General features: G+C 45.3%; 1 protein-coding gene across 1 annotated transcript in view; it reads left to right on the top strand.

Annotated features, from left to right (window-relative positions):
* Positions 1–11,370, top strand: part of NCKAP1L (NCK associated protein 1 like) — a 50,739-nt gene extending 39,369 nt beyond the window's left edge. Inside the window, exons 27-31 of the mRNA XM_017850928.1 lie at positions 3,071–3,164; positions 4,075–4,191; positions 5,204–5,313; positions 7,138–7,227; positions 10,832–11,370. Coding sequence (XP_017706417.1) covers positions 3,071–3,164; positions 4,075–4,191; positions 5,204–5,313; positions 7,138–7,227; positions 10,832–10,963 — 543 coding nt within the window. The 3' untranslated portion in view covers positions 10,964–11,370. The remainder of the gene's footprint in view (positions 1–3,070; positions 3,165–4,074; positions 4,192–5,203; positions 5,314–7,137; positions 7,228–10,831) is intronic.
* The last annotated feature ends 1,557 nt before the right edge of the window (positions 11,371–12,927 follow it).

The following is a 12,927-nucleotide window of genomic DNA, read 5'->3' as shown; positions in this document are numbered from 1 at the left end:
CTTTGGGAGGCCGAGACGGGCGGATCACGAGGTCAGGAGATCGAGACCATCCTGGCTAACACGGTGAAACCCCGTCTCTACTAAAAAATACAAAAAACTAGCCGGGCGAGGTGGCGGGCGCCTGTAGTCCCAGCTACTCGGGAGGCTGAGGCAGGAGAATGGCGTAAACCCGGGAGGCGGAGCTTGCAGTGAGCTGAGATCCGGCCACTGCACTCCAGCCCCGGCGACAGAGGGAGACTCTGCCTCAAAAAAAAAAAAAAAAAAAAAAAAGGAGGTAGCTAGGATCTTGTAAGGGAGAGCGGGTTCTGAAGAATACAACAGGGATAAGGGCGAGGGTTCGAATAGGAAAACTGGTCAGATGAATATTCTTGGAGAGAAAGAGCAGAGCTGGCAAGACGTAGGGGGATGGAGAGAAGTGGGAGGCTGGGAGACACTGTGAGTGTTGGGGAGACATTACTGGAGGGGAAGGGGTAAGACCTGGGGTAGTATCTGTAGGTTTTCACCTGACATGAGCACTGTGTAAATTAGATAAACTACATGAAAACAAGTCCGCTCTTTAGTCTTGAGGTTAGGTACTGTTTGTAGGAAGATTTGTTCCTTTCATTCCCACCCACCCTGCCTGCCCTCAGTCTTTTCTTTTCCTGTCCTTTTCTTCCTCCCATTGTTAAGCTTTCTGGTTCCTCTATGTCTGTATCACCTGTCTCAGACCCCCATTTACTACAGGAGATGGTGAGAGGAAGAAGGGCTTCCGCAGGCAATATAAGTTAAGCATCCATTTCCCACCCATCTCCCACTTTTGAGTCATCTTGTCTTTTGAATCATTTGGAACTAAGAAGTATGCTATGGCAGGAAATACAGCTAAAGCCTAGGAATAGAATCCTTCAAATGCATAGGGCAGGCTCCTTCTCTTATAATTGATTCCTTTAACGGAGAGTGGTCTGTGAAAAGAGGAAACTGGTTAGCAGGAAGAATTAAAGTTGTGTGTTAAGAAAACCTTCCTTACTTTGAGATCAAAAGAATTGTGAAATTTCCCCCTATATCTTCCCAAAATCATGAGGGGCAAGTGACTATGGGGGCAGTGTTTCACTGGGATAGCTGCCCCTCTTGAAAGATCTTTGATTTTAAGCTGAGCCTGGGTTTCTGGCAGCTGCTGGTGTTGGTCCAAATGCTCTAGGCTGTCAGGAGCTTGTCTAGCTGATATCTCCTGGGTAGCTCCAATCTTTAGGCTCTGCCTGCCTGTGAAAATAAGCAGGTAGGGGCAGAGAGGGAGGATGGCCTGTCCATCAGAGATGCTGTTACTGCCTCAGAGGAGCAAGAAGATTAGAAGAAGAAAAAATAAAATCCCTTCAACCATCCCTTTCTTCCTGCAGAAAACCTCACGAACCAGGTTCCTTATCTCCGAGGCCGTGGTTCCACAAATGGTCATTTAGGCAGTAGGGGATTTAAATAAGGGCAGAAAAGAAGGTGGCAAAGATTTGGCTTCTGTGTCAGTAACACAGGCAAAGTGTGTGTATGTTGTTATGTCTGTGGGATTCTTTTTTTTTTCTTGAGACAGAGTCTCGCTGTGTTGCCCAGGCTAGAGTGCAGTGGTGGGATCTCAGCTCATTGCAACCTCTACCTCCTGGATCAGGCAATTCTCATGCATCAGCCTCCCGAGTTCCTCCTGGAACTACAGGTTCATGCCACCACACCTGGCGAATTTTTGTATTTTTAGTAAAGACAGGGTTTCACCAGGTTGGCCAGGCTTTTCTCCAACTCCTGGACTCAAGTGATCCGCCCACATTCATGAGCCATCGCTCTGGCCAGTCTGTGGGATTACTTGCATGAGATAGTTAGTTGTCCAGTATTAAAACAATTATCCTTGTTCTTTCAAAAAACATTTTTTTTTTTTTTTTTACATCTAAAAAGAGGTCTAGAGACTTAGTATGGGAATAGGGGCTTGGGGCTGTGTCCTGGGAACCTGATTGTAAGTACAATGAGAGATTCAGGTATCAATCAATCAATCTTTATTGAATGCCTTCTATGTGCTCAGCATTATGTTAAACACTAGAGAAGATAAAGAGAAATGCAAAACTCCTGGCTTTAAGATAAAGAAAGAGGATGGAAAGGCATCACATTTTCTCTGTTAGTCACTTGGGTCGATGCTTTACACATGTGGTCTAATTTAATCTTCACAACAACTATGTGAGGTAAATGTTATGCCGGTTTTATAGATGGGAAAACGAGGGATCAAAGAGGTTAAGTAACTTTTAGTCAAGGTCACACACTTAATAAGTGGTGTTGCTAGGACTTGAACCCAGATCTGTCTCACTCCAAAGCTTTTTTCTTCCTTCACTATGCCATGAGATTTAAAAAAACTATCTATTTGGGGAGATAAGGAGATGAGTCTTGCATTCTATCTAAAAAGATAACTAACACCAGATGCTGTGTGTGATCAATGCTAAGTCAGTGGTACCAACGTTAAGGAGGGAAGAGCTGGGTTTGGGCTGAAGTAATCAGGTAGGGCTTGACAGAGAAGATGAGCTCTAAGGGATGGATGTAACATATATATATAAATAGAGGAGAGAAAAGGACCCTCGAAAGAGGGAAGCACCTGAATCAGAGTATGGGAGAGGAAGTTGTAGTTTGGGGACACTGAATAAATTATCCTGGCAGCACCGAATGAAGGAAGTATTTAGGAAAATGAAGTTGAAAAAGTAAATTTGTACTATGGGGTGTCCTAAAGTTTTTTTTTTTTTTTCCCCCTGTAGGATAGGGAGAGCTATGAAGGGAATATATAGAAAATATTATAATAAACCAGAAAGTTTAAAATCTGTGATTAGCTGGGCACTGTGGCTCATGCCTGTAATCCCAGCACTTTGGGAGGCTCAGGCAGGAGGATTTCTTGAGCCCAGGAGTTTGAGACCAGCCTGGACAATATAGGGAGACTCTCTCTGTCTTTCTCTACATATATATAAAAGTATCTTTTAAAAAAATCAAATCTGTGATCAAGAAGTCCTGGCTACCCATTCCTCTGTCAAGCTGTTATGTCCTGCAAATCCTCTTTAGAATGCTGTTTTCTTCTCTCCAGGTGACCCTGAGTATCTTTGAGCTGGCATCTGCTGCAGGGGTGGGCTGTGACATTGACCCAGCCTTGGTGGCTGCCATTGCTAATCTGAAAGCTGGTAAGATTGGGGAAAGGGGGAATGATTTGGGAAAGGAGGGCTTGGGCCTTATTTTGGGTGGAAAAATGTCAATGTCAAAGAAGGCTTTATTTGAGATTATATATTCAGAGGATATAAGCTGAGAGTGAAGGAAGGACCCTAACCTTCAGACAATACTTACATAGTCAATTTAGATTTATCCTCAGGTTTCAACTAGTTGATCTACCAATCAGCTAAAAAGCACTAAGTGAGAGTCTGCTTGGTGCTCAGCAAGTGCTCAAAGGCATTTACAATCTGGTTGGGAAAATAAGATTAATGCAAATGAAACAATGAGAGAACAATACAAAATAGTGAGTTGTGTGGTATAGCACCCAAGTTCCCCATAGTGATTTTGTGCTTTCTCCCTCCACATAATCAACTTGACGCTGTTTATTTCTTCCCATGTCACACTTGACACTTATATTTTCCATTACACATTTCCTCTGATTGCATTCATACCTATACCCACTCAGAACAGGATGAACCAAGGGGCTAGGATTAAGGCCTTTCAAAATGGCCAGACTTACCCTTCTTCTTCTCTCAAGGTGGGTGAGAATCTTTCCTCTTCTTCCTGCCTCTCCACTCCATCAGGCAGTGGACAGGCATCCTAGGGTTGCATTGTACATCAGCAGAGCCCTTGGCTGAAAGTTCTGCCCTGTCACCAGGGAGGCCTCCAGGACTGGACTCAGGCCGCTCACTGTAGGTGGATGCTAGTCCTGTTTCTTTAGGAAAATTAAGTAATAACTTGCCCATAGGGCTTCATAAAGTGTTTTCATAGATATTTTCTCGTGTGATCCTCACAGCAATTCTGTGAAGCAGGACCCCGGTAACAGATAACTCCTGTTTACTGACCTTATTCATTTTTCCTCTTTTCCTTTTTCCCTCTCACCAGATACTTCATCTCCTGAGGAGGAATATAAGGTGGCCTGCCTGCTCTTGATCTTTCTGGCAGTTTCCCTCCCACTCCTTGCCACTGACCCTTCCTCCTTTTATAGCATTGAGAAGGATGGTAAGTAAGGGGTAGGTTTGAGAGACCAGTGCTATTCAAGTTAGTGTCCCGGGATAGAGAGAGGAGACAGAGACACTGGAAAATATAGATTTCTGACTTGGGTGTAAAGTTCTATTTCAAAAAGCACTTGAAGGCTGGGCACGGTGGCTCATGCCTATAATCCTAGCACTTTGGGAGGCCAAGGTGAGGTGGGTAGATCACTTGAGCCCATGAGTTCAAGACCAGCCTAGGCAATGTGATGAAACCCTGTCTCTACAAAAATAAATAAACTAGCCAGGCATGGTGGCCTGTAGTTCCAGTTACCTGAGAGGCTGAGGTAGGAGGATGGCTTGAGCCCAAGAGGTCAAGGATGCAGTGACCCATGATTGTGCCACTGCACTCCAGCGTGGTGACAGAGCAAGACCCCTTTTCTTTCCCCGAGACGGAGTTTTTGCTCTTGTTGCCCAGGCTGGAGTGTAATGGCACCATCTCGGCTCACTGCAATCTCCACCTCCCAGGTCCCAGCAATTCTCCTGCCTCAGCTTCCCGAGCAGCTGGGATTACAAACATGTGCCACTATGCAAGGCTAATTTTGTATTTTTAGTAGAGATGGGGTTTCTCCATGTTGGTTAGGCTGGTCTCGAACTCCTGACCTCAGGTGATCCACACCCCCCACCCCGGCCTCCCAAAGTGCTGGGATTACAGGTGTGAGCCACCGCGCCTGGCCAAGATCCTGTCTTAAAAAAAAAAAAAGGAAAAAAATACACCCCTACCCTTAAAACAAAACGAAACGAAACAAAACAAAACAAAACACCACACTTGAGAATGAGAGAATGAACTATGCTAATTCGATTTCAATAAGATTTCATAGGAATATCATGCCTCTAATCCCAAAATGCCTTCTCATCCTTTTGGTGTCAAATACTGGTGGCTCAGCCTGAAAACATGAGAAATTACCAGTTTGGGTCATTCTGGAGTGGCTTACTTTGTCATTTCCTTTTGTTTCTCTCCATCTATATAAATAATAACCTAGGTTACAACAACAATATTCATTGCTTGACCAAAGCCATCATCCAGGTGTCTGCTGCCCTCTTCACGCTGTACAACAAGAACATTGAAACTCACCTCAAGGAATTTCTGGTGGTGAGTGGGTCTAGGTTATAAAGAATGGAAGACTGCAAAGGGCTGGAATTGGTTTGACTTAAATCTGTAGACAATTATCGTTGAACAGGCTTTTGAGTCTAACTTCCCATCTAATTCATTCAGTAAAGAATGAGAATCTACTATATGAAAGGCAAGAATTTCTTCTAAATTTCCTAACAGCTGGTGTTTCAGCCTCTGCTTGAATATTTGGAAAGATCATTGGACAAAGAGTCAGGAAATCTGAGTTCTAGTTTTGGATCTGCCATTAAGTAGTTGTGTGACCTCTGAAGTGCCAAGCTTTTGGGGCCTCAGTTTTTTCATAAATAAAACAGGGAGATTAAACTGAACCCTTGAATTCACACTAAACCGAACGCATGCACCTTGGTGTGCATCAGAATATCCTGGGGAGCTTGTTAAAATACAGATTCCTGGTCTTTACACCAGACCTACTGAGTTAGAATATTGTAGGGTGAGTCTAGGCCTCTGTGGTTTTAATAAGGCCTCTGGGAGATCAAATGCACATTAAAGTTGTAGAGACACTGAGTCTTATAATCTCTAAGGCCCTTTCTAAGTCTGTACGGACAAATGGTCAATGACTACTTTTCAAACTTTAATGTATATCAGAATCACCTGGAGAGTTTCTAATTTAGTAGATTAGGGTGGGGCTGAAAACATGCATTTCCGTTCCCAGGTAATCTTGATGGTGCTTGTCTGGGGATCTCACTAGAACCAATGGTCTAGATTTCTAGGGACTGGAACTTACAATTAGGCAGCAGATTCCACTGTAGGTCATATCCAATTTCTTTGAAAAAAATGTTAAAAATTTTAGCCAAAATTTGACTCCCTGTAACTCTCACCATGGATCTTAGTTTTACCTCTGGGAAAACTCAGAATAGAATAGGCCCTAGAATTTTCCATTCTGCATCCTCCATGGAGGAATTTTGTTCATATACTTCTGATACATGGTCCATTCCCCTCTGCCTGCTTGAGCATTCTCAGTAACAGAGAGCTTATTTCTTGCAAAGTATGGCCCCAGTGTAAGAACCAGGACCTCTGTCTCCTTCCAGGAGGAAACACAGCAGATCATATTGTTCTCTCAGGAATTATACCCTCATCCTGAGAAGTACATGTCAGGGATCATAAGCTTGGTTGGAGTGTCTCTATTTAAGCTGAGGCACCCAACTAGATAGACCTGGCTCTGAGCATCTTAAATGCAAAGAGGATTCACACCAGATCTCTGAGAAGGGGTGAAAAGGGAATCCCCCCGCCCTTGCCTTCCCTTTTATCCTCTTTGTTTGCTAAATGCAGGTCACCTGGGCCTGTGATAACAATGAATCATGTTTCTTCTTTGATCCGCTGGGGGTTTGGGGATGATGGAGATGACAGCCATTTGGGAGTTGACTGGAGAGTACCATGAGCGCTGTGTCTGAATCAGAGGCTCAACACTGCCTCTAGTCAGATGGGGAGTCAGTTGTAAACAGCCTGATGATAGTGGTGTCTGGAGGCTGCCTAGGAAAAGAGAGGTTAACCTCCTGGCATACATCACCTGCCTTTGCTCTAGGTTGTTTCCTTGCCCCTTGCAATCTCTCCCCCTAGCACTCCTGGCAACCTGTTGTCTGCACTGGGTGGTCCATGAGATCCAGGCTGGCTTACAGGCAGCATGTATCTCTGAAACCTAGGAGATTTGCCACTTTTTCACCTTGAGTCTTCAGGAATATTCTAGCACTTCTTAACTCTCCTCCTTGATCTTTTCTTAACTTCCTGCAGCCTGAGGCTGTTTGATACTGACCTCTATAAAAATCTGCTTTACAAATTCCCTTACAGGTGGCCTCTGTCAGCCTCTTGCAGCTGGGCCAGGAGACTGACAAGCTTAAAACCAGAAATCGAGAATCCATTTCTCTGCTCATGCGCTTGGTATGTATCTTATTTCAGTTGGTCTGAGAACAGGGAGTGGAAGGGCCAGAGGGAGACTCCTCTTCAGGGTCTTTGCATCCTTGCCATTGTTGTCACCCAAAAGCATTAACTAAGGACTTAATTCTGCATAACCCTCTGAGTCTAGTTCTCACATTCTGGTTAACATTCTAAACTTGTCCTATAATGCTAGAGTAGAGTCTTCAAGGACTTCTGCAAGACAGGGCCTTCCTGGCTCCTAAGCTGGCTGGGCCCATGTCCTGCAATGTTCCTGAGTCTGACCTGGTACAGCAGCTCTGCCCCTTATGGTAATTACCTGTCCGGTACAAGTTTGGTTTCACTTGACAATTTTCTACCACTGCATTTCTTGTCTTTAGGAGTACTATGAAAAGAGTGCTGGATAACATAGAGCTGAACTCAGAGGTTGAGGGGTGGGAGCTCAGAGCAGGGAAAGGATTTTAGCTAAAAAGCTATAAGGCAGGGAGCCTGGTGGGCCATGAATCAGGCAGTTCCTGCTGTCTCTTCTCCTTGCTTCCCAAGCTGTGGGCTTCTCTCTAGTCTGGCAGAAAGTTTTGGGAATTCTGACTCAGTTAACTTTAAAAGTTTTTTTCCTCGTGACCCTGTTTCCCTCTTCAACACTCTTACTCACTCTTTTGCTCTGATTCTCCATGTTAGTAATGCACTTAGATATGGACAGGAAGGGCGTTTGCCCTGGGCCCAGTGTTTAAAAGGCCCTCCTTGGGCCCTCCTCTAGTAGAGTGTTCTGGGGCCCTCCTCTGGCCAAAGGGAAAGGGTAGAGCCTGTAGGCCACCTTGAGGCCCATACGAGAGGTATCTGGGGCCCCAGAATACTTTGCTAAGCAGCTTCAGCCCACTTGTAGGGCCTGTGTTAAACTTCTTCCTACTGAGGCGGACCGTCCTACTGGTGGATGTATCTCTAGTGCCCAAGGGACATATGGCTGGAGTTTAGATATGCAGATAAGGAAGTCTACAAGTACACACAAAATCCCTCCAACTGAGGGTGGGAGGAGAAGAGGGACTGGGCTGGAAGCTTGTTTCTTCCCTTCACCCTGTTCTGGTGCAGAACTTGGAGGAGTCCAAAAATTCTTAATTCAAACCTGGGCTTCCATAAGACTACAAAGGAGCATTGTGAAGGTTGAAAGCTAGAATATACTAGTTCGTTAGCTTGACTTAATTAGTCATATGATATGTGGACCTCCATCTGTATTCCTGTCCCAGGCCCAGAAATGCTAGGGGCCAGGGATTCCTGGGACTCCTCCAGGTCTCCTTGAAATACACAGGCACTGAGTGGTATTTATGCCTTAGTTTCTCCAGCTAGAAAAAGGCTTAGGCTGGGCTGGTTAAGGATTATGATAGAGAGGAGAATGGACATGGCGGTGGATGTATTTGTGTGGGATGTGTGTGGTGAGGCAGGAGGGCAGAGGAGGTAGATGAGGGCAGAGTGAGGGCAGAGTGAGGGCAGTGCCCGTGGTGGTGGGCTATGTGGGGCACAATACATAGAGCAGCAGCATGGCCTTGGCAAGGCAATGAGCCCTTCTGAGACTTCGGCTCTCTGTCCATAAAAGTGGGTAATAATCCTTGTGGTAGAGTGGTTAGAATTCATAAGATATTATGCGTGAAAGTGCCTAGTACGTAGTAGATGCTGAACAAATGTTAGTTCCCGCTGTCTGCTGATCATTTTAGGTTCTGGATGATTTTGGCATGACTCTTCACTTCCTCAGGTAGTTTTCACCCCTGTCAGGTTGGAGGTGATTCTGTATTACCCCCCTGTATTCTTACCTCCTTCTGCTTAGACCTCTTCCAACAACCCCAAAATGTGGAAAGTGTTTGCCCCTGTGGCCTTCCAATGAGGCCAACAGAGTGACAGGAACAGAGCTAGGATCAGGCACTTTTTGTTGGAGGGGGAAACTAGAGGGACTAGTTGCTGCAAAGCAATTTAAATGCAAATGTTTCCATAGAGAAACTAGAAATGACTGAAGGCGAAGGAGCTGTATTCTAAGTTGAGAGGCTACTCATGTAGCCTCAAATTCTGGCCAGCACTTCTGTCCCCGGGGTCTTTCTGTTTTGGCTGTCAAGCCTGGGCCATGCCTCAGTGTTGCCAGTCTGTTCCTGGTACAGGTTTCCTGGGGAAAGACACGGCTCTTATAGAATCATGGAATCCTAGATGCCAGAACCAGACCAGATCCTGGCCATTAGTCCAATACTTACGAGTCATAGATGAGCAAACTGAGGAATAGGGAGGGAAAGATGACAATGAAGGTCTCCCCTAAAATATATGGCAGATTTGGGACTAGAACCCAAGTTTCTTGGTCATCACTCTAGGGCTGTTTCCACTCCCGTAAACTTCTGCTACTTGGGAGCCCTGTTATTTTCCTGTGCTTCATGGAGAATAGAAAGTCTTGGGCCAGTGGATTCACTTGAAGTCACTATTCATTTCCCTATACCTGAGGGGAGCACCTTGGAGAAGACAGCTCATCTCTTTCCCGGCTGAGTGTTTGAAAGTCTTGCCTAGCAAGAAATTCTTTGATATTTAACCTATCATCAGGGCTACAGTTTTACCAGCAGATTTCCCTTCCTTCAGCCTGCAGTTTCTGCTCTTTTGCAGCTGTTGTGTGTGCATGTATTTGAGAACAGGAAAATCTTACACATTTTAAAACTTAAAAAGACTTCAGAGAGAGAAACACATTAGAGTAGATATGGTAGATTCTCTTTCCTTAGTGAATTTTCAGGACTTGGAGTACCAGATATATTGTGGAGAACCCATCTGTGTGAATTGCCAGAGGATATGGGACACCTCTCCAGAGTGTGTTTTTCAGTCTCATTACCTCTTGGATAAGGAAGGCACTGAAGGAAATACACCCTGTCCCTTCCTCAGGGATGGGGACCCTCCAGTCCAACACTAGGCTATGCTGCTCTTCATGAACATGCCCTGTCCACCCACCTCCCCTCTTCACCCTCACCCCCACTGTCATTCTTACCCAGGCATCTTGATCTATCTTCCTGCTTGGCTGTGGGGGCTGCTGGGATTACCACAGCACGCAGGCTTCTAATTAAACTAATTAATCATGCCTGCTCCTTTATGCAGCATCCTTACTGTTCCCCAAGCACTGTACTGAGAGAGGGAGGAGACTGAGGCCCAACACAAGAGGACCCATGTGAATTCCAGGCCCCTCTTCCGTGGCCTGCAGTGGTGTTTGTTCCTCTCGCTGCAAAGCTTTGTAATGAGCACTTTTATACATCTTTACCTGCATCTGTGTGCTGCCCACCCACATGTGATTTAGCATCCAGACTTGGAGAGAATGGGTTTTGCTGCCACTAGGAAAGTGGTTCTTTCCTGCCTTCTGCTTCTGTGCCCTTCACATAGTCCTGATGAGGGGGTCAGGGTCAATGATAATGGAGCTGAATATGCCACATTGCCTTCCTGGAGCCAAACCAAGTGAGGGAGGAAGAGGAGGGGTGTGATTTGGAACCCTGTTCACTTATAACCTCAGGGCCTCAGAGGGCCTGGGAACTATGCAAAGAGGAACAGGGTATCACAGACAAATGCCCTACCTGAGGTTCTCATCTCTTGGCCCCATCTCTTCCAGATGGTGGAGGAGTCATCCTTCCTGACCCTGGACATGCTGGAGTCCTGTTTCCCTTATGTCCTGCTTCGAAATGCCTATCGGGAGGTGTCCCGGGCCTTCCACCTAAACCGAGTGCCTGCCAGTACCCACTGAAGAGCCCTTCGGACCTTCCTAAACCCTTGCCATAGTGGAAGCTGTGGTCACTTTCTCAAGGGGTGGGAATGGGGTGGGGTCACTAAGGAGAGGGTCAGAAGCCAGAGTTGATGAACAGATCTGTGGAAGAACAATCCAGGGCTGAGAAATCGTAGAGCAGTAAGGCAGGCTGGGGGCATGGAGGACAGTTTATGGAAAAAGTTAGGGTGTGGGGCCACTTGTGTGAATTTTACAATGAAAAAAGGAGTAATGTACAAGTATATTTTCTATCTTCTGGTGATTTGAGCTTGAGCTCTGACAGGCATGGGCCTCTCCGACCTTCATCACTATTCTTAGGATAATGCTGGCGGGCAGAGATGATCAATCATCATATTAAACCATAATGAGCTTATAATCCTCCCACTGGAGTTGCTATTGTCTCCTGCACATTCATTAGGACCATTATCTTCTCTCTTCGTTTTTCAAATGTGTTCAGCAAACATTCAGCCTGCCCCTACTGCAGAGTAGCAGCAAAGGAGCCCCTCTTTTCCTTTGTGGGGCTCTTCGAGGAGTCATTGGGTCTCTTTCTTTGCCCCCAGCTTGACTGCCTTTCCTCCTGGGGCAAGGAGGAAGTGCCCTTCAGAGATGTTCACTGCCCACCTGCTCTACTACATTGTTACAAGTTCTCTCTTGCTTTAACCCCTCCTGCTTTGCTATCTCCACAACCCAGAGCAGAGGGTCATTTAGTCTCCGGCAATTCTAGGTCACATGACAACTGATTGGACCAGACTCAGGTGGGGTTTCCCTCCTGTACCCTTTGGGGGTACTCTGCCTTTTATTGGGAGGGACTAATTTAACCCCCAAATCCTTTTGTCAGCCTGGGTACAGCTGTTGCTCCAGACAGGGATTTCTCTTCTGGATCTTGAGTTTCACAGACCTCATTAGGCTGTACGGCCCTGAGAGTGGGTATCCTTGAGGGAGTACAAGCTGTTTTAACTTAGCCCTTTTCTGCGCTAATTAGAATTTCAAGTGTCACAGAGCCTGGGGCATTCAAGATAGCACTAAACTAGGTTTACTTAACTCCTTGGCAGTAAATAGTGGCCCCCATGCATCACTTCTGTGCACCCACTGCCAGGAAGAAGTGGAGAAACAGATCATATATGTCACAGGTCTAGAGTGGTTGGAATTGATAAATATAATTAGCTAGTTGATTAATTAGGGTCATGTCCATACTTTCATAATGAAAGGGAAGCAATTGTTGGTTTTCAGCAAAAACCATTCAGACTTCATTAAGCCTATTTGATAGCTATTTTGGGGTTTTGTACATGTGTTTGCTTTTTATTTCTTGAGACCCAGGCTTAGTCAATACTTTCTTAACCTGGCACCCATAATCAGCACACAAATTTTTCTTAGCAACAATTGTCTGCTCTTTAGGATGGAAGCGATAGAGAATCCTGCTTCGTGCATCAGCTAGTCCTCCTTCCTTGCTATGGGAAGGACCTTATGTTCTAAAGAGTGATTCAGTGTCAGTCTTGTGAGACTGAGAGTAAAGTTGATGAGGAAGAGAAGGCTCAGAAGTATCTGAACAACTACTCTATATGCTTATATTTTTCTGCTTCAGGGGATAGAGATCCCTCCTCCATCTGCATGTAGAACTGCTTAAGAGGAGCCTCCCAGAGGACAGCAAGACAAGTTGCTGCAGGGGGATGGAGGACAGACAGAACGCCTTTTTTTAAAACTGAAAATTTTATTGAGATAGTTAATCCACCTGTGCTTGTAAGAAATAATACAGAGAAATTCTGTTTTCCTTTACGCAGTTTCCCTTTACGCAGTTTTCCTGAATGGTAACATCTAGCAACACTATAGTACACTGCCACAACCAGGATCACTGACATTGATATAATCTACTGATCTTGTTCAGATTTCCTTCCCCAGTTTTGCTTATGTTCATTTCTGTGTGTGTGTTCATGTGTGTGTGTGTTATC

The sequence above is a fragment of the Rhinopithecus bieti genome, unplaced genomic scaffold (genome assembly GCF_001698545.2).
Source record: "Rhinopithecus bieti isolate Rb0 unplaced genomic scaffold, ASM169854v2 scaffold_33474, whole genome shotgun sequence".
In the NCBI taxonomy this organism is placed as follows: Eukaryota; Metazoa; Chordata; class Mammalia; order Primates; family Cercopithecidae; genus Rhinopithecus; species Rhinopithecus bieti.
Note: the sequence above shows the minus strand (reverse complement) of the source record. Positions and strands in the feature narration are given on the sequence as shown.